We start from the raw sequence: 22,212 nt of genomic DNA on the forward strand, positions 1-22,212 counted from the left end.
TAAAAGTCTTGCTGTTTACTCAAATCCTTGTTTTGACTTCAGTCTTTGTCTTGATTTGCTGGTGCTCAAAGTTAATCTGCTCAACATTGTTCTTGGCAGAGCTTTTGACCTGGCCGTTATTTAGTTTTAGCATTAAAAATTTTGAATGTGTTCTGGACCATGTTTTGTCACCTAACTTGCACCAAAAATAACAACAACATGCTGAGTGGAATAGTTTAATGTCACACAGAGGTTTGTGCCATCCTACAGTAAGGTGCAATATCTTATTCAATTTGGAGATAACTCCTGGCCATGTGCAAAGTTAGCAAAGTGTCAATGAAAGTGCTTAATCAATGTAGGTTATTTCAACCCATTTGGAAGGACACACAATGCCATTGTCTTAAAAATGCCAGTTAAAGATTAAAAACAACAACATTTTACATTCTACCTACTTACTACTCACTATACAGTAGTTGTTGACTGCTAATCGTAGGTTCATGGGTAGCACAGTGGAACGTTAAACGGACAGCAAGAAAGGACAACATTCACCATGTAAACTGTACTTGAGAGCTAGTCACAGAGATGAAAAGGAATACCGCTATGTGAAAACTATGGTACTAATTGTCGTCAATGTGTACACATAAACTTATGTTAATAATTAGTATATTATGGGCAACTCAACACCAATAGGAATCAGTGGATCTGCATGTTATTCTTTTCTTCTGATGGTCTTGCGATGCATTGTGATTATTAACCAGTCTTTGGTTATTACATTGAAGCAGCCAATTATGGGATGAAGCCGGATGATTGAGGTCCTGCCCTGGGAGACCCTGGGGTCGGCAGCGTAGCACAACATTCATTTGTTCCTCTGGGCCTTCTGGGCAGATTTGGTGATTTTTCCAGTACTGGAGGCCTTTTTCTCCACAGCCTTGATGACTCCCACAGCCACGGTCTGGCGCATGTCGCGCACTGCGAAACGGCCTATAAGTAGTTAGGAGAGGGCAAGGTTGACTGGACAAGAAGTATAAAAGAAGAACATACATAGGAGCAAAGAGGTAGAATATAGTTCCCTGGTTGTGGTGATAATTGCTTAGACTAGCTTGTGAATTCATGGTCAAGACAAAAAGGTTCTAAGAATATGGCCTGTGGAATTTGGGATTTAATTTGAAAACTTCAGCTTTTTGTCAACATTTGGCTCTTTTCCTAAGACTTACCCAGTGGGGGATACTCTGAAAAGCTCTCAACACACATGGGCTTGCCCGGAGTCATGTCCACGATGGCTGCATCTCCAGACTTGAGGGATTTGGGATTGTCCTCCAGCTTCTTCCCAGAACGGCGATCAATCTTTTCCTTGAGCTCGGCAAATTTGCAGGCAATGTGAGCAGTGTGACAGTCTAGCACAGGGGCGTAGCCAGCACTTATCTGTCCTGGATGGTTAAGAATGATGACCTACAGAAAGAAAGGAAAGCAAAGAATATAAGGTCAAACCGACTTGGTTGAAAGACTGAAATAAGCGCAACCCAAAACAACTTTTTGATATTTGGTTTTTAGTTTCAAAAAATACCTGAGCAGTGAAGCTGGCTGCCTCCTGCGGTGGATCGGTCTTACTGTCACCGGCGACATTACCGCGGCGGATGTCTTTGACGGACACATTTTTTACATTGAAGCCGACGTTGTCACCAGGCAAGGCCTCAGACAGCGCCTCGTGGTGCATCTCCACCGACTTCACCTCAGTGGTTATGTTGACAGGTGCAAACGTCACCACCATGCCAGGCTTCAGGATGCCCGTTTCCACACGACCCACAGGAACAGTCCCAATACCTGATCATGTAAAACAGTGGTCTCAAACCGATCCTCAAAGGGCCGCAGTGGGTGCAGGTTTTCATTCCAACTCAACAAGGATACCTTTTGCAAGTGCAATCAGTTAATTAGAGACAGGTGCTACTTATTTTAAAGACACCTGATTGGTTAAAATGTCGGCACTGGATCGGTTGGAACAAAAACCAGGACCCACTGCGGCCCTATGTGGAACCGGTTTGAGACCACTGTTGTAAAGGTTCTTTCCTAGGTACTGGTGCACCTGTGTATAATGCGCACAGTAGTTGAGCTGGGGAATTCCTGACTTCATTTTGGGTAGTTTTTTTGTGGGCGTGAAGAATAGATCTAAAACTTGGTGTACAAATACCATATTTATTCAAGTCTAATGTGCACCCGTGTATAACGCGCACCCATAATTTGTGACTAAAAAATGTCTATGCGTTTTTTCCCCCAGTTTTTCTCAGCTCACACCCAGGATTGCACCGGTACTGGTAACTGGCAAATGCCGAACACATGCCGCCATGACAAAATATTTAATTCGCAACATCTGGTACGAAAACCTGGTGAAAAAAAACTACCGCTAGTATGAACACTTCTCAAATGGAATTTACAATTCTAAACCTTTGAATTCTAATTCATCATATTATTTAAAAATGTCCAAAGTCTGCTTCATCATCATCATCATCATCATCATCAAATTCAACAAACAATTGATAGCGCTCACTGGGTGGACTCGTGTCAGCAGGTGCCCTGCTAACGTTTCCGTGGAGCAATTTTTTTTTTTAATTTGGACCCTTTTTACTCTATAAAGTTGCCAAAGGCTATCTGAAGAGGACTGGCATTTGTAAAATAAGGTAGATTATTGCCACCTGGCGGACAAATACTGGTTTTACGTCTCCCAATACAACGGCTGCGAAGGACTTTTTCACTGGCTGAGGCCAGATTTTCACTGGGATTTGGTCATAAAAGTGAAGACCTCATGAATGATGTGCGCCTGAACTTCACTTCAGTGATTTGGTAGAAAACTGTGAGCATTATATTCGAATAAATACCGTAATATGCCTTCCTATAAGGAAGAAGCTAAATTTGGAGATTAACCAGCCAAGCTACTGTCTCCCCCTCTCACCTAGGGTCGCAATCTCTAGTTTGTGACTGAAAGAAATGAATAATCATTCCTCTTCCTTGTATGGAGTTGGATATTGGATCTGTGTAGGATGCCTTTTGGACACCATCCTGGTGAGATGTTCTCAGCACATTTGAGGAAGAGGTACATTTTTTTGTTTTAGGTTGGGTTTAAAACACCAGCTGTTGGCATGACTTAAAGCCAAGTGTCGTCACTGCTTTCTGGCCTGATACTACCACTACAAAAATGAGTAGGTTTTCCATTTAAGCAAGTGTATAGTAGTGTATTTGTATTTTTTCTATAGTCGCGAAAACATGTAGTAATAATAGGGTTGATCCTACTTGGTTTTAAAATTATCACAGCCATGTCTGGTCTACATTTTCCGCCAAATTCGAGGGATTACATTATATTTTGGACCCCAAGATTTCTTGGATCAACTATTCATAACAGATTATCCATTAATACTTGCCTCCAATCTTGTAAACATCCTGAAGGGGCAGACGGAGAGGTTTGCTTGTGGGACGGGTGGGTGGCTGAATGGCATCCAAGGCTTCCAGGAGTGTAGTACCTGATGCGTTACCATCCTTTTTAGTGATCTTCCACCCCTTAAACCATTGCATCTAAAACATTTTTAAAAATGGTATTAAACATGAGTGGAATTACAGTGCAACAAACACGAAGGTAGTATTTGTATTTACATTTGGGCTTGCATCAAGCATGTTGTCACCATTCCAGCCGGAAATGGGCACAAAAGGCACAGTGTCCGGATTATAACCGATCTTTTTGATATAAGTGCTGACTTCCTTGACAATTTCCTCATATCGTTTCTGGCTGTAGTTGGGCTCAGTGGAGTCCATCTTGTTGATGCCCACAATAAGTTGCTTCACACCAAGAGTGTAGGCCAGTAGGGCGTGTTCACGGGTCTGACCATTCTTGGAGATGCCGGCTTCAAACTCTCCCACACCAGCAGCCACAATTAGCACGGCACAGTCAGCCTAAAATTGGACTCTGTTCACATTAATGCAAAGCATGTCCATCTTACAACTGTGTCCCTTTATTTCCTACCTGAGAAGTCCCGGTGATCATGTTCTTGATAAAATCCCTGTGACCAGGGGCATCAATGATGGTTACATAGTACTTGGTGGTCTCAAACTTCCACAGTGAGATGTCGATGGTGATCCCACGTTCCCTCTCGGCCTTCAACTTGTCCAGCACCCAGGCATACTTAAAAGACCCCTTGCCCATCTGGAAGATATCATCGTTTGCATGCTGTAAAAACTCATTCCTGCAATATTTTGGGAGCTTGAATTCAACGTATTCAAACTTTTGTCATGCCACAAGTCGGTCTCAGGGGTTCGGTGGAGCCTCTGCCGCGGAGGGCAACCCACATCGACTCATAATGTCTATTCATGATAACATGCCCCACTTTACAATCACTAGCTGCAGATGATAGTGTAACATTAATTGGGCAATCAGTGCTGTGAGGAATTTATATATTTTGAATTTAAAAAAATATCACATTTTATTTTACACTATGGCAGGGTTCGGTGAGTGCGCGTATAAAACTGGTTGTGTTTGGTAGCTCCGACAAGGTTAAGAACCACTGCCATAGACGATGAGCATTAGCGTAACGGCGCTATGGTGGCAACAGATCACTGAATATTTTTTTTGTTTTTTTTGTTTGCTACTCGATTCTTGACTATCACATGACAGTGGAATTTTCAAATCTTGTTAAAGTTTTCTGGCCCATCCAATGCCACATCCTTACCTCGGCGGCTTCCTTCTCAAACTTCTCGATGGTCCGTTTGTCGATGCCGCCGCACTTGTAGATGAGGTGGCCCGTGGTGGTGGACTTGCCGGAGTCCACATGGCCAATCACCACAATGTTGATGTGGACCTTCTCCTTCCCCATGACTCTGGTGACTCAAGTTCAAAGAGACTCAATCAGGCTTCTATAAAACTGCCACAGAGAATTGGAGAGTAGCTTTAATTTCGGTCTGATAAATTAGGCGATTTTTAAAGTTGTAAAGTTTGTATTTTCACCATCGATTTTTAGTTTCGCCGAACGGGCAAATCGCCGAAGGGACTTTTCGGCTAACTGTCCGTCTGGCGAAACCTCCGTCCGGCGAAACGTCCGTCCGGCAAAATGTCTGTTTGGCGAACTGTGCGTCGGCCAAACGTCTTTCGGCGAATAGTCCGAGTACCAAATATATTATATATGGTATTACTTTCATGTATACTAAATATTTTATAAATACATTGTGAAATATGAATTGTATTCTTATATTTAATCTTGCACCCTTCTGCACTCTTATGAATTAAAATTTTATTTGCACCTATTGGTTAAAACGTGCACTACACCTTTTGTTGACCATGTCCTGTCGTATTTCTGATTTTTTTTTCTTCGATTTAGTGCTGAAAATGTTTGTTCCCGGTTGTAACAGGCTTGCTAGCTTCAGAGTTGTCCGACCTTTCTTAAGGAAGTTCAGCTTTTTTCTTGAAAAGTCCGTCTTGAAAATGGCTTTAATAGTAAATCTGCAAACGAATCCATTTCTTCTCCTTCAGCCATTGCCGGATAACAAAAACGCTATTAAATCAACACAACAATATATTTGCTTGTGCAGCTCGCTCCAGGTACAATTTGGTAGCTCTGGCTAGTCCACTCTATCACTAGCCAATCATAGTTGGTGAAAGCAATGATTTATCCCTACGCTGGCGAGAAGGCAATGACATATCCTTATACCTGCGATAAAGCATTGGTGTCGCCAACTCGAAATCTGATTGGTTAAAGCAATAGTTTTATCGACGCTTGTTTTGTGCAGTGGAGTCTGTAGAACTGATTAAGAAGGCCTCAAGGCATATTTCTAACCATGGCAACAAATAGATGAAATTTAATTGCTTAGATGCCTAAATATGAAAACACACATCTGGAAGCAGTGGGAGCAGGGGAAAAGCAATGAAAGGAAGCTGACCGAAAATTTTGAATTATTTAAGAAGTATTCATGAACAAAACATAATTAACATAAGTCTGTGATTCAGATATTTTTTTAGGCCAACAGAGAAGGCCTTGCAGGCCCTGACGGTCCACCACTGAAACCCACGCAGCCCCGGGAGAAGATGCAAACACCACACAGGTGGATGTGACCTGGATTTGAACGCACAAGTGGCGATAAATCGCAGCCAGGATAAGCACCGACCTAATTCAGAAACATTTTCAGGAAATGTTTCTAACAGTTCTCAAGGTTTTGGCTGATATTTTTTATTTTGTTCACAATGGATGTCCCGCCCATCAACATCAGGCATTTACAAAATCACTTTTTGTCTTTGTCCAGGTTTCCCCAGTTCTGTAAGCTATGTAAACTAAGCTACTAATAACACTTTCATACACAAAATTTCACTGTTTTGGACCAATAATGCAAAAAAAAAATCTCATTCTGAGCATCAAATGAGTCATCACAAATTCACAAACGAAACAATATGCCTTGAAGATGCCTTCGAAGAGGAACGACGTTTAATAACAAAAAATTGATGAGAGATGCCAAAGTTGTACGGCTTTCTTCAAGAGGTGACGAACTGTTCAGCGACGAAGCATCCATTCGACGAACCGTCCGGGGACGAAGTGTCCGTAGACAAAATGTCTACTTGCTCCACCCCTTTTTCCTATGGGTCTTATCTTTTGTGTTAACCTCCCTCGCTAAAAAAGATTTTGTTTTGTTCATGCACCGCCTTCACGTATAGTCTGCAGTCTATGTACTGACGTGCATTTAAATTATCTTATGCAATAGACAGGTTGTAGACTACAAATGGTTCACTGCTCTGCTAATGTTTAGTTTCCTAACCAGTCTTTTCTGATTAAAATGCAATATTTTTTGAACGCACAGCATGATTCTCCACTGCGATGCATCTATCTGGCAATCCAAAAGGAAACGAATGTTGCAATATTTTGATCTTGGTTGAAGTACCATTTTCGGCCACCAGTCTTACATATTGCTCTTTTAAATGCTGGTGGTGAAATCCCCGTAATGGTTTGGAAACACCAACTGTTGATGTCTGTTGATGCCACTGCATGGAACATGGAATAATGCGACTAGAACACCATCTAACGATATTGGTCTGAAGCACACTAAACTTTTTCTTATCGTACTATTTTATTTAGAAAAACTTGTATTTCAAGTCACCACTGTATACACATACATTGCCACCTTCTGTCCCTGGTTGCTATTTTTGTTGTGATGTATTCACTGACACACCCTTACAAAACTACCATCCTTGAACATCCTTGAAAAAAATCCACCATCTTGTCACGCATCTCAGCATTACCCCACTTTGTAATTAAGCACTCATTGCTCACTCATAGTTTGTAAACATCCTCATCCTTTTTGTCCAGGAGGGTCATCGCAGCAGTTGCCGCAGTGCACACCCCCCCCCCCCCCCCCAATAAAATTAAATAAATGAAAAAACAAGTGCGCCAACTCAACATCATATGGGCATGTGAATGGCAGACGAACCTCAGTAAACCGTGAACCCCTCTCCCTCCCCCCACACCTAAACACACACTTCGTCACCCCAGTCATAACATTCCAAGCAAGGGTTTTATTTTTAATCCCATGTATGACGTCATAGCCCACTTACCTTAGCAGTACGCTATTGTTTTGGTTTGAGCTGTTGATGGTCAAGTGCAGGTCGTCTGAGGTAGCGCGCGTGCACTTGAGGACAGACGACGGCGTTCCGCTTACAGGCGCGCGCACGTCCGACGTGCAGGGAGGGGGAGTTGGGTCTGTGATGATTGCGTAATTGCAAGGCTGCGCGCACCAAGTCGGCCGGAAGTGGTGTTTTCACGTTAGTTGCTGAATAATTGTCCTTTATAAAAGCAAATCAGATGATGCCTTATTAGTAAATCATGAAAACGGAAGGGGGCGCTCTCAGGACTTTTCAGACCAGACCATACTGAAGTGGGCAGCGCGGCACGTGAGTGGTTAGCGCGTCGGCATTACAGTGGGAGACCTGGGTTCAAATCCAGGTCGGTCGACCTGAGTGGAGTTTGTATGTTCACCCCAGGCCTGCGTGGGTTTCCTCCTGGTACTCTGGTGTACTCCTACTTCCAAAGACATGCAGGGTAGGCTGATTGGACACTGTAAATTGCCCCTAGGTATGAGTGTGAGCGTGAATGGTTGTTTGCTCACACTCATACCTAGGAGCAATTTAGTGTTCAACCAGCTTACCATGCATGTTATTGGGATAGGGGAGGAAACCAGAGTACCTAGAGCAGGGGTGGCCAACCAGTCAGAGACCAAGAGCCACATTTTTTACCGTGTTACCGCAAAGAGCCACATCACACAGATTTATTGTAAATGTCACACACCAGAATAGTAATGACATAAATTGACTCCTACAGTACTAACGGCACAGGCCAGTCATTATCAACAATGAACATTGTGTGCACTGTCTCACACAGACAAACTCTCAGTTCAACCAAGTCCACAAACAAAAATATAATAATTTACAATAGCGTTTTTCTTTTACTATGCATGTTACTTAGTGGGACTTCTGTCATAAAATCAGAGCCTATTTTTGCGCAACATTCGCTCCTTGTGAGCTGTCATTTATTATGAATGGCTTTTAACTAGCGCGCCCACCACGTGGGTGTACACCTCGCTCTCCTATTGGCTGCTCCCGGCTGAGCACTCTCGCCTTGGTCTGCCTTGCAGGGGGTGTGGCTTTTTCAGCCGACGCTCGATCTTTGGGATACTTTTTGTGTGCGCGACGCCGTTCATTGTCGCTTCTGGTTCACGGGAGCTCTCCCACTCTGTTAAAAACGTTTACTCAAATGACCTTGCTCCTACTGGGAAACTTTGAGGTGTTTTCATCCCAAGCACATGCGCATTTGACGAAAATACCGTATTGAACTCAAGCGAAGCGCACACGCAAATAAAACACAAATACAAACTTTGATATGGACGTAAGAGCCGCATGAAACCGGGCAAAGAGCCGCATGCGGCTCGCGAGCCGCGGGTTGGCCACCCCTGACCTAGAGAAAACCAACGCAAGCCCGGGGGGAACATGCAAACTCCACACAGAGGACCACCCAGGGATCGAACCCATGACCCCAGAACTGTGAGACCGACATGCTAACCACTCGTCACAAGGTCACCAGCATTGTTGTCAATGGCTGGCAACTACTTACTAAAACTTCTCCCCCAATGTAAGACAAGAAAACATAACAACGTTCTCCTGAAGAGGATAAATATTTATTATACACAAACATTTTCATTGCCTTGATTTATTTATAGGTCATTACATTTCCTACATCGACATCTCCATTCACACAAAACTATTAGATGTGCTCTAAAGTCTGAGGGACTTTTAAAAGCATCATTAAGGCACACGTAAGCAAGGCCTAGAAATTACATAAAAGGTGTAAAATGTGCAAAGTGGGCTTATTTTGGCACTTCACCGACCAAAACGAAACGTTGAGCATCTCAATTCAAGCTTTTGCTTTGTTTGAATGATTAAAAAAAAAAAAACATGTAAAAGCACTAACGATTAGAAAACAATTATAATGTGATCCCTTTTAAACAAACCTGAGTATTGTGTAAGTCACGGCTTACTTGGTGTGTGCTTTAAAATAAAAGTAAGGTTCATCTTTGAGCAGGAATTACTACATTGTCTCATTTAAAAAAATATATATATACAAAATTAAACTAGAATAAAAATTGAAAATAGATGACTTTACTGGACGGATTTAACAATAGAAACATTTGAATACAATTTTTCCCACATTTTGGGAAACCCTGCATTAGAAATGATTATCCCAGATGATCCCCTTTATAGGACACCATCTTTTCACTGTATTTTTGTGTGAACTTAACCAACAACAAATGAACTGTTGACAGTAAACCAAATAAAAGTTTTCTCCATGAAATGATAAACTGGCTTGCGTCGATCATACTTTGGTCTTAGTCGTAGTATGAACCGGAATGCAGGGCCCACGGTTGCACGTTGCCTCTTCCGAATATGGTGTAGAAGGTGGCCCCAAACAGGTTGATGGCAGCCGCAATGTAGAAAACAGTCTGCCATTCTTCCATCGTATTCTAAGCCAAAAACAACATGGACATTGTTCTCTTGACTTGGTCAAATGTCAACATTTTGGAAAAAAACACCAGTCAAAATCCATTTAAAAATAAATTATCATTGAAATATATATATATATATATATATATATATATATATATATATATATATATATATATATATATATATATATATATATATATATATATATATATATATATATATATATATATATATATATATATATATATATATATATATATATATATATATATATATATATATTTTTTTTTTTAAAACATCACACGTGCGGTTTTAGATGTGACAACCTAATTAAAAAATACGATACAATTGGAAATATATTTTAAAAAGTCTTGACAGTAACAAACCACTCAAATAGTTTTTGCAATTGACTAGCTAGAAAAGAATCATTAGTGCAGCTGACTTTAAAGGTGGTACTGTAGCCACCTGTGGGCAGAAGGCAGGCATCACCCCAAATTAGTAACCAGCCAATCGCAGTGCACAGGGAGCCAGACAACTAATCACGCGCACACAATATGGAATGTTCCACTGCATATTTCAGTGTAAAATTATTCAAAACCTAAAAAAATATCTAGTCTTCTCTCGATTATATTATATTGTACTTAGATTTTTTTCTGGTATTATTTTTTTATTTTATTTTAAGTTCATAAAAATGTGAAAAATCCAGGCTGAAACTCGTAAGTGGAAGCCACTCCCCTGTCTGAAGATAAATGTAGTTATAATAGGGGTGATCCTACCTTTTCAATTATCGTGGCCATGTCTGGTCTACATTAACCGCAATATTTGAGGGATTACTGTACATTCAACCCTTTATATTGACCGTGAAAACAAATGGTAACATCAATTTTCTGAGATATTTTATTTCGAAGTACTCCTTTTTAACTTCAACCAAGTAAATTGTCAAACCAAAGTTTCTTACATTTGCAGTGAGTTTCCGTGCAATGACTGGTCCCACCATGCCAGGAATGGTGGCGAAGGTGTTGGTGATGCCCAGCAGGATGCCGGCGTAGCTGGTCAGGAAAAAAGCATGGTCATGTGAGCGCTATATCTCAGTCCACCCGCATGTGGACAGCTGTAAAATGATGCTTACGAGGGAGCAATGTCGAGGTGGTTGATGTTAAAGCCGGACGCCGACACGCCACCCAGCGACGAAGAGATGGTGAGGAAAGTCAACGCCAAAGTATAGTTGCAACCCGTATAACCGGCCGCCACTAGGAACGCGGCCGGTCCGATCATCCCCACGAGGGAGAAGGACTTTCGGACCGTGATGGTGGGGCAGTGGCGCTTTTCTCGCAGGTAGTCGGCCAGTTGACCGCTCAGGACAGCGAATAATGCGCAGCCCAGGTAAGGAAGTGCAGACAGCAAACCATTCTGATGTGGGGGAAATAAGGATAATTTTGAAGTTGTTATGAAATTATATTGACATACAAATTCAAGATCTGGAAATCCCACCATCAAATCCTTTGATGGGACATATGTATCAATGTAGTTAGCTGGAAAACGGGTTTTGGTATTACATTTTCAATTATACTTATGATACACAATCTCCAATGCAAACATTGCAAAATCAAGAACATGAGAAAAACCCAGGGGGTTCCCAGTCTTTTGGAACATATCGTATATATTCGAGTATAACGCGCACCTGTAAATTGTGACTAAAAATTGGTATAAAATAGTTTTTCACTTTTTCTCAGCTTACTCCAAGGATAGCACCTGTACTTGTAACTGGCAAATGCTGATAATGTCGCCATGACAAGACATTTATTCTTGACACATGGAACATACGGAAACCTGGTAAAACAAACTAGCACTATGAACACAATTCTCAAATGGAATTTACTAAATTTCAAATCTTTAGTCTAATTCATCTTCATAATATTTAAAATTGTTCAAAGTCTGATTCCTCATCATTATATTAACCAAACCATTGATTCATGTCTACTCGTGCCCTGCGATTGGTTGGCCACCAATTCAGGGTGTCCTCCACCTTGTGCCCCGAGTCAGGTGGGATAGGCTCCACCCCCTCCCCATATGACTCTTCAGGTTCATAAAATGAATGGAGAAAAAAGTTACACTTGTGCAACATAACCTAGGTGTAACTTGACTTGGGCGATAAAACTAACGATAATTATCATCAAATAATTTTTGTCAACAATAATTATGGTAACTTTAAATATGTCGATACATACAAACTGCAATTACACCATCTGAACACCACAAAAACAGGGGCATTATTGTGACATGAACACCAGTTCTAGACCAACGTTTAGTAGACCAAGAAGATGGTGAGGACCATCTAATCAATTAACAGTGTTAGCAATAGACTGTCACACAGAGCACACAGCCAACGATTATAAGATATGAGGCCGATGCGCTAGCCACTCACTTCATTGGGCCAAAACTGAAAATAACCAACAAATAATGTTAATTTGCAGACATCTGCTGGTGAAAGAGTATAGCAATGGGGTAAGTTTTGTGTACATATAAGCCGTACCCTTGATTCAGTTTTTTTTTTTGTTACAAATACAGCTTATCACTAAACTCACACTTAGCTTTCCATTTTTAATGGTTACCTGCTGTATGCTGAAGCCCAGTATGTCATTCATGTAGGTGGGCAGCAGCGTGAGGAGGGTGTAGAAGGTCCAGTTGTATGAAAAGTGAGCCACCACAATAGCCAGAAGTGGGCATGACGTGACAATGGCTCGCCAGGGAATGTGCCCATTCTCTGGCGACAGCTGATGAAAATCGAGTCAATAAAGATATCAATACAAGGGAATGACAAAGAAAGCAAAATGATAAAAACAACAACAACAAAAAAGAAATATATATATATATATATATATATATATATATATATATATATATATATATTTTTTTTTTTTTTTTTTCTTTTTCTTTTTTTGTGTTGTTGTTTTTATCATTATAAATTATATTAATAATGGATAAAAATCCAATCCAGTATCCCGTTTTGGGTGTTTTTTTTAGATGGTTGGAACTAATTAATTTGTTTTCAGTTAATTTCTATGGAAAACGTTGATTTGTGTTATGAGTAAATCGATATACAAGCTCAGTCCCGGAACGTATTACAGTGTTCCCTCGCTTATCGCGGTTAATGGGGACCGGGACCACCCGCGATAAGTGAATTTCCGCGAAGTAGGGATTCCCCTTCAATAATGCTTAATTTGAATTTAATTCTATTTTTTTTCTTTTTCTTTTTTTAATTAAAAAAAATACCCCGTATACAGTACACCATATAGAATACGGGTAGAGAGAGTCAAATTCATGTTATAACAAAAAAACTGAAAAATATGTTGTTTCAATGTAACATTTGTATTTATTTCCCCCCCAAAAAATGCGAAGCTCTGAGTCCGTGATAGTTGAACCGCGAAGTAGCGAGGGAACACTGTATTTCTGCCTCATTGTTCATTCATTCATCTTCCAAACCACACATCATTGAAAGGGTTGCGGGGTTTGCTGGTACCTAAACTCTTAGGACAAAAGGCAACCTACACCCTAGTTAGACTGGTTGCCAGTTGTAGGGAACACAGAGATACAGACAATCACTCACAGTTAAATATGGCATTTCACCTCATTCTTCAGCGAGCTCAGGATGTAGATTTTCTCCCGTTCTGAGATCCACGGGTGACTGCTGGGATTGTCAAAGGCAAGAAAGGTCCACAAAAGGAACCACAACAGGCCCACCGCACCTTGATGCACAAAAAAACGTAATACTGTATTTATTCGAGTATAACCCGCACTCATAATTTTTGACTACAAATTGGTGGATTTTTTCCCCCTGCATTTCTCCGCTTACACCAAGGATTGCACAACATATGGTATTGAAACCTGGTAAAACAAACTACTACCAATATGAACACAAATCTCAAATGGAATTTACAATTTTGAATCCTTAAAGCCCAATTCATCATCATTGTTAGGTTTATCATTATTATAAATTTGTTGTGCTTACAATGAAGAACTTTTTGGCTTATTTTGGATATTAAAAGGATATGATTTCTGATGCCTCCTTTAGTGAAAGGTGAATTTGGGAATGCTTATTGGTAAACCTATCATTTATATTAAAATAAATTCAAAATCTGATTCACCATCATCCGATTCAGCAAACAAAAAAGAACAGTGCTCCCTGGGTGGACGCGTTTCCCTGCAGGAACTTTTTAAAATTTTTACCCCTATTACCCCATAAACTTGCCAAAGGCTATTTGGAGAGGGCTGGCTTTTCTTACATTTGTACATAACGCGCACACAATCTTTGCTTCAGTTTTTTTGCGCGTTACACTCGAGTAAAGAGCTACCTTTTTGTATTCATGTGTCAAAGTGGTGTGCATGACTGAGTCAAGGCCGTTACCAAAGATGTAGAAGACGTAGGTCCAGCCCATGTAGAAGCAAATTTCGCCTGACAACGGGAGTGCGACCACCGTGCCAATCTGGGCTCCTACCATACACAAACACACAGGCACACATGGAGGTTTATTGAAATGTTACAACTATTTTTCTTTTCTTTGTTTTCACCTATGTAGGAGATGGTGAGAAGACGGCTCCTCTCTAGGGGGGGCGCCCACGCTGCCCACATACTATACATGGCAGGGAAGGTCACACCCTAAAAATAAAAAAAACGAAGAAAAAAAAATCAATTGAGCCTATCTGGCCAATCGTGTCATATTTTAGACATGAAATTTGAGTAATGTGATATTTTTCCCCCTGATAAAATCATATAAACAGAAACACATTTAGGACTAATTATATTTGGGGTCTTTTATGTTCCAAAAGACGAGGTTGAGAGAAAAAAAAGCTAAATTGAATTGAATAGGAATCTTTTCAAATGTGTTGGCAAAATTTAGAATAATAAAAGTAACCTTGTCATTTTCTTATATCAAGTATATTAAAAAATATTTCATGTTTTTAAAAAAAATAATAATCAACAATCACAATTCACGTATATACGTTTTTTCTCCCCTCTAATATTTTGTCAACTGTTTTTCCTTTTTTGGAGGAGAAGGGAGCAGACGTGAACCAACCTAAGGAACATGCTTCATCAGATTTTTTAAGAATTGGGTTAGGGTCCTTTTCACTATTTGCTATTGGACCTGGTCCCTATCACCTGCGAACAATCTGAGTTCATTGTAATGTTATAAGAATAAAATCCTATTATTAAATATCTGTATAGTAATTTCTTGATGGGCAAGGATTGGGTGGAGCCACTTTACCTCTCCGACACCTTCCAGGATCCTGACGGCAATAAGGTAGCTAGCACCCAAGTCGGCCGCCAAAGGAGTAAGTAGCGTGAATATGACCGTGCCCAGGATACCCAAACCCATTAGCCACTTGGCCCCCCAGCGGCCTGCCAGGTAGCCCCCAGGAATCTGGGTGATAATGTAACCATAGAAGAAGGAGCCCAGGATCCAGCCTTGCGTTTCAGAGTCCCAGTCGTATACGCTGGCCTGTGGAAGACCCCACCACCAGAAAGAAAAGAAAAAAATTAGACAACAAAATCTACTAGAATGAACCTATCTAAATGATTATTTTTAAGTCTTTAAACTCCCGCTGGTAGCATGGTAAGAGTGGTTAAAGTATCTGCCACACAGTTCTAAGATCAAGGCTTCAATACATGGTAGATTCCGGCCTCCTTGTGAGCAGTTTGCTTGTTCTACCTGCACCGCATTGATTTTACTGTTTTCCTCCTAAAACATGCTTGATAGGCGGATTGAACACTCATAAATTGTCCCTCCATATGCGTGTGCGTGAGTTGTTAGTCTACTTGTACCTCGCGATTCACTGGCAAGCAATTCAGGATCTACTAGGCAGCAAGTAGGGTAACCCCTAGTATAACTTTTTAAAACATTTTCTTCAGTGCTGAGTCCTAATACAAGAGTGGCTTCCGATTACAGAGTTCACCGTGATGACTTCGGTGCAGGCAGGCACAAGCTCGATTCCCGCTGGTGGCAGTATGATTGTGAGTGCTGATGGTCGTTTGTCTCTTTGTGCCCTATGGCTGGCTGACTGGCGAACAGTCTAAGGTGTAGTCTGTTGTTTGCCCAAAGTCAGCTGGGTTCGGTCTGGTAACCACTGCAATCCTTCCGGGGATGCGTGGTATGGACAATGAATTCATGAATAATTAAGCAGGAATAATCATCAGTAGTTCAGAAGTTCAGCCCATCCACTTTACCGACCAAATTTCCCTTGATTCGTGGACAAATGACGGTGGAATAGATCAGGAGTGATAGTTTACAGCTACAATAACATAAGTGGAGAATTAAGAGGCCTTCAGTCTGTCAAAATAATTAACAACTCATAAAAATCAAATGAGAAAATGATTTTTACTTTGAGATGCATGTCCCCTTATTCACATCAAGCAAACGTAAGTGAGGCTACATAAAAACAACTCACAGTGTGATTGTGTTTGGGCCGTGCGGGGCTGGTATGTGGGGGGCACACGGAGCTACTGTGGTTGTGTTGCAATCGATTGGTGGTGTTGAGCATGTCAACCATAGCCACACTCAGGTTGACTCGCAGCGAGTAGACCACAAAAAAGCCAAAAGAGGACAGGAGAGCCAGGCTGTAGCGCGCCGAGCAGCATGCTGGAGCTACGGAGGGACAAAATGAGTGTTAAGACCTACTGTATACATGCATGTACAGTGATCCCTCGGTTATCGCGGTTAATGGGGACTGGGACCACCCGCGATAAGTGAATTTTCGCGAAGTAGGGATGCCCCTTCAAAAATGCTTAATTTTAATTTTTAAAACTTTTTTTTTGTTGGGACGAATGATTAGTGCACCCTCGTGAGGATATGCGGTTCGGAAAACTGAATGAATCCAACGTTAATGTATTTTCAGCACTAGAACAAACACCTTCAATAGATGGCCTATTTAAAAACAGTTTCCATATATTTGGTGCACTGCATTAGAAGAAGCAGTTAGGGCAGGGGTGTCAAACTCCCTTTGGTCTGCGGCCCGAATACAGCTTAATTTGAGATCAAGCGGGCCGGACCAAGAAACTCATTGCAAAATTACATAGAACTAACAATAAGCCCACTTTTTTCCTTAGTATTAGTCACCAATACTAATAATTAGTGCAAAGAATGAGTAAATTATCAAAATGTTTATTAACAGAATTTTCCTTTTTCATTATGAACAACATATTATGAACAAGGGAATAACATAAGAACATAAATAAACTAAAACAATGCGCCCCCTAGCGGATAATACAATAACTACAATTTTTGAAAGAAAATTCATATTTTTTTATACAATGCAGCTTTCTTCCCCGGGCCGTACCAAACCACCAGACGGGCCGGATCCGGCCCGCGGGCCGTATGTTTTACACCACTGAGTTAGGGGTTACTATAAGCATTCGCTGCACAAACGGGAATGTCATACCATAATTAACCAACATTGGTCTAAATATAAGGTGCACTGTTGTCTTTTGAGAAAATGTAGGTCTTTATGTTGAGCATTACAGTGCAGAAAATTTGCTCAATAAAAATTAGGTTAAGGTAATTAAAATGAAGAAAAACACAAATATACACTTTTAGGGCCACGAGTAACCTCAAAAGTTATTGTTTTCCACAAATTTAACTCAATAAATGCCAACTAATGGCGATAGACGTCCAGTTCATTTCAATCTGGAAGGTCAATGGAATGCTCGAGTTTCAAAAATAATACAATTTTAATTATTAAAATTAATTCGTCCCTCCTAGTCCAAATTGATTGGACGTCTACCCCCACCGAAAATAACAATATTCACAAAAGGGTTCCGTTTGACATCCGCCCACATTCAGAAGGCTTAACTAAACAAAATCGCACGTCACTCTATATTGCTCTCTCGTGGCTTATTGACACACCTTACGCCCAAAAAGCACTTTGTCAACAAACAGCAAACCAAAAAAAAACTATTCGAAGTCGTCACTACTCTTCTATTCCATCTAAAACAATTACACATCCTCTCAATGGCGTTCTTTTGAATATTTCAACTACTCATAAGATTTTCTTGTGGGGAAATTGCCAAGCATCATCCGGTCGGTTCCCTCACCCCGCTGGATGTGGTCCCCACGTCCTCGTTGGAGAAGGGGCTTCTCCTGCTCCTCTCTCTCCGTTTCCGAGTGGTGCGATTCCATTTCGCTTACTTGACTGCAGACGAGCAACAACGCATTAGCAACCCGGAAGTATTTTTGAGGAAATGACGTAAAACCCGGGAGATTTTTTTTTTTTAAAACCCCGTTCAATTAACTTTCTAGAAAGCAACAACTTAAGTGTCAAGCGAGTCTAATTCTGCAAATCAACTCAGCGCTTTTTGTGATCATCCTATTGATTGAGCAATGTTATATAGTATCTAAGCAATCTGTTTAGGTATATGGGTATCTAATAGATAGATACCCATACAGACGCTCCCCTACCTACGAACAAGTTCGGTTCCGTGCGCTTGTTCATAAGTTGAAAGTGTTCAAATTGAAGTTGATTCAGTGCTGTATTTTGTATTATAATTTGCGTTTAAGGCCTATATAAGTATATTGAAGGTTTATATATGTGTGTTTGTATGTTTATGCTTGTATAAGTAACCAGCATTGTTTTGTACTGGAAAAAAACATTTAATATAATGGAGAGAATACATACAGTACTGTATACATAACGCTACCAGTGTGGGGAAATGAGCAAATGACTTGGTTTTGAAGGTGGAGGTTTGCTTGAATTTCATGCACAAACTGTTTTTTTTCTCTTGTAGCTTCACATTCAGCTCATTCATGTGTCAAGATGCCACCGTAAAAGTTAAATGTTCATAATGTGTCAGTATTCTCAAGTATCTCCAATAACGAACTAATCTCGTGTTTGAGCGCCCACACACATTGACATACTTTTACTAGACTACTGTGCCATCTATCGGGAAACGAGAGTATTGCAGGGAAATGTAAATTAATGAGTTAATGTTGTATGTCGTTCACAAGTGTATGTAAACTTTTGACCACAACTGTACATGCGCCCAAAAAAACCACATCAGAGCAGATGAGTACCAAAAAGCGTGATCCCAAATCTGACACAGGCGTTAAACATTGTGTCTACATTTACAAGGAAAATTAAAACAAAACCATCTAAAAAGAATCACCTCCCATTGTTAAATGAAGACAAACAGAAATATATGAAACAACAAGACCATGCTCTCAAACCATCACTTTAAAAGGGATTAATGACAGACACTTACTTCTCTAAGAAGCAAAGTAATGAAAGATTCGAACTGCAAAATCAAATTTCTTGATAAACAGTTAATCCCGTGAAAGGGAACATAACACAGATCTGGAAAAATATTTTTGTAATGACTGGAAACACTTCAAAGCACAAACAAATAAAGCATTGAAGAACTGACACCTACTACCCCTCAAATAGAATATCACCCACCAAAACCACTAAACACCAATGAACCTATTCTTAATCTTAACATATTTTTGAAGTCACAAGTTAAAAAAGCGATACATGGCCTCAAAAGCTCCAAAGAAAAAGATGTGTTTAACATGAATGTAACATTTCTGAAATACCACAAAAATCTCTCATAGCTCCATTAACCACCATTGTAAACACATCCTTAAACGAGAGTTTCTTCCCTGAACCCTGGAAGTGCTCATTTTTCTCACCGGTCCTCAAATCAGGGAACCCCAGACACGCGCTACCCACTTGCGCCAAAAGATGTGAAGAAATTCAATCACTCTTCTATTAGGATCGAACAGCCATTTTTGGCCACCATCATGAAAAAATTTTAATTCTCTACGATGCACGGTTTAGACAAAAGTAGTGAAAGAATGTAACATAACCACACATGCATCCATAAATCACGCTTTATAAGGATTATAATCTACTATAGCAGGGATATTGTAATGATTGACACACATTGCTCTGGCAGGCTTAGAGTATTTCAAGGCCGCTATGTTAAAGGCAACCAGGTAAGGTCACCCAAAAGGAATGTGATAATGATTAGCCATAACCTGACTAACAGGTCAAAAGATCTCTGAATTTAGTTTTTGCTTGAACTCATTGGCTGCTTATTGGCATTGTTCATTGGATGCCTTGTCATTCATTTGACATTCATGGATTTGACATCTGTAGCTGTAGTAGGCAGTGAATGTATTAACATATTTTGTAATCATAATCCCGTGGCAAGAAGACCTTTCTGAGAGCACGTGGATTGTCGCTGTAGTGGCGAGGAGTCACAGGACCCGAGGACATCGCTGCCAGGGTTGTGGTGACAAATCCCTCCATTGTTGCTACGACAAGAGAAAGCTCGACAACTACACACGACTTAAGCAAATAATTTTGAAATCTAAGATGGATATGCTGCAGAAAGTAAGGGGACAGTTGCTATTTTTGAACTTCCTGAAAGACGTTAAACAGCAAACTAAAGTCAGACCTCACTGCCCATGTAATAACTTTTATTACCTAACCAAACTGTGACCCTGACAAGGACAAGCAGTATTGAAAGTGAATGAATAAAAGAATAAATCTTGCTATCTCAGTACTTTATGCCTGAAATTTCATTTTATTCCCTGAGTGGTCTCCACAACCATGTTAAATTCTTTCACTACACTAAGTAATGGGTTTCATCTTCACCTCAAAATCATTTCAGTGTTTGTTGTCTTGTATGCCAAACTGATGATGTGTGAGTACAGGGAGTATGTGCAGAAGCGGGTTTACATGACAACACAAAAACACTCTAAACATTTTTTTTTTCATTTTTTTCATATATTAAACTCTTGTTCAGAGCTGTTTTCACCAGTCACCATTTGACTGGCGACCAAAAGACCGGGGAGCAAACGTCCGGCGACCAAACGTCCGGCAACCAAACGTTCGGCAACCAAACGTCCGGCGACCAAACGTCCGGGCGACCAAACATCCGGGCGACCAAACGTCCGGGCGACCAAACGCCCAGGCGACCAAACGTCTGGGCAACCAAACGTCCGGCGACCAAACGTCCGGCCAGGTTGACATCCTCATAGATAGATTTGGCCTTCTCCTGATGAAGCATAAGGCTCAGAGGAACATGCCGCTCCTGCTGATCCTCGAGCCAAATGGTGAGAAGTTTTTCCATCTCTTTTATGTTTTTCCCCCTTCTTTTTTTAACGTTTGTTTATTGCTCCTTTCACGTGTTCCATTATACGAGCTTTCTGTTTATAAATGGTAGTGCCGGTCGAACGGTTCAAATTGTATTCCCGCAACGCTCGCCACTTTCTCACGTGCATCAAGCTTCTTTATTATTGTCACTTTCATTTGAAATGAAATGGCTTGCCTCTTCCTTGCACCACCCTCACTAGAAGCCTTTCGCTTTTCACCAACCATATTGAATAATGGATGCACGAGATACTTAATTGTAGAAATGAAAAAGGATATTTGCGCACTGGAGATAGGTCATGCACTTCCGCACTGCAGAGGAAGGTTAGGGGGTTCTCAGAGCGCCAGGCGTCGGTATTAGCGGCGGAAAGAAGCACTACTTGGAAAAAGGCTGTGCGCCTTTTACAAAATCGAACTTACAAACATTTTTCGACATAAACGCAATTTGCAGAAATGTTCATATGCACCGTTTGTTCGTAAATCGAAAGTTTGTAAGTAGGAGAGCGTCTGTACTGAAATGGGGTCGACGGAGGTTGGCAGCTCTGCTGACCACCATAAATAAGTTGATGAACATCTTGGGTCGTAGAATAAATTATTTTTTAAATAAATTACTTATTTATTAAATTATTATTGGCAATGGGGGGAAATTCAGTGACCTTATGTATTATTATAGGTTCAATAAACACTTCCAAGCCACATGTTGGTATAGTTGCTCACTTGCCTAACTTTGTCGTGGCCAAGCATTGGATTGATTTCCCTTCGGTGGCGGTGTGATTGTGAGTACAAATGGTTATCTGTCTGTCTGTCTGTCTGTGTGCCCTACAGCTGGTGAACAGTCAAGGGTTTTAGTCTGCCTGTCACCTAAAGACAACTGAAACCTGGGAGAGGAAGCATGGTACGGATGATCAATGAAAGAATAATCGTTTCCCTGAAATGTGATTTTGAAACTTGGAATGTCTGGATAATATGTCGCCCCATATAATCTGACAGACATGTTTTGTTGGTCACAGTGGTCACTTGACAGCTTTCCCAGGCTTCTGTTCTTTAAAATATTTTTGCATCTTCAACCGTGA

At 40.7% G+C, this 22,212-nt stretch overlaps 2 protein-coding genes across 4 annotated transcripts; both read right to left on the reverse strand.

Moving 5' to 3' along the window:
* Positions 1-201: 201 nt before the first annotated feature.
* On the reverse strand, positions 202-7,721 carry LOC144205049 (elongation factor 1-alpha 1). 3 transcript variants are annotated; one of them, XM_077729095.1, is made up of 8 exons: positions 7,553-7,721; positions 4,689-4,843; positions 3,986-4,165; positions 3,619-3,915; positions 3,390-3,540; positions 1,544-1,800; positions 1,194-1,428; positions 202-960 (listed from the first exon to the last, which is right to left on the reverse strand). In XM_077729095.1, the coding sequence occupies exons 2-8, from the start codon at positions 4,830-4,832 to the stop codon at positions 836-838; spliced, it is 1,389 nt and encodes a 462-aa protein (XP_077585221.1). In that variant the 5' UTR covers positions 4,833-4,843; positions 7,553-7,721; the 3' UTR covers positions 202-835. The 3 variants fall into 3 exon arrangements, with proteins under 3 accessions (XP_077585221.1, XP_077585223.1, XP_077585222.1); XM_077729097.1 differs by having other exon boundaries at positions 4,689-4,836; positions 7,553-7,715; XM_077729096.1 differs by having other exon boundaries at positions 4,689-4,880; positions 7,553-7,708.
* Positions 7,722-9,155: 1,434 nt separating this feature from the next.
* Positions 9,156-18,222, reverse strand: slc17a5 (solute carrier family 17 member 5). The gene is made up of 10 exons (XM_077730368.1): positions 18,081-18,222; positions 16,439-16,635; positions 15,259-15,492; positions 14,564-14,651; positions 14,400-14,486; positions 13,622-13,740; positions 12,607-12,768; positions 11,124-11,404; positions 10,953-11,043; positions 9,156-10,011 (listed from the first exon to the last, which is right to left on the reverse strand). The coding sequence occupies exons 1-10, from the start codon at positions 18,163-18,165 to the stop codon at positions 9,877-9,879; spliced, it is 1,479 nt and encodes a 492-aa protein (XP_077586494.1). The 5' UTR covers positions 18,166-18,222; the 3' UTR covers positions 9,156-9,876.
* Between the last annotated feature and the right edge of the window lie 3,990 nt (positions 18,223-22,212).

Source organism: Stigmatopora nigra, chromosome 12 (assembly GCF_051989575.1).
Source record: "Stigmatopora nigra isolate UIUO_SnigA chromosome 12, RoL_Snig_1.1, whole genome shotgun sequence".
NCBI classification, from domain to species: Eukaryota; Metazoa; Chordata; class Actinopteri; order Syngnathiformes; family Syngnathidae; genus Stigmatopora; species Stigmatopora nigra.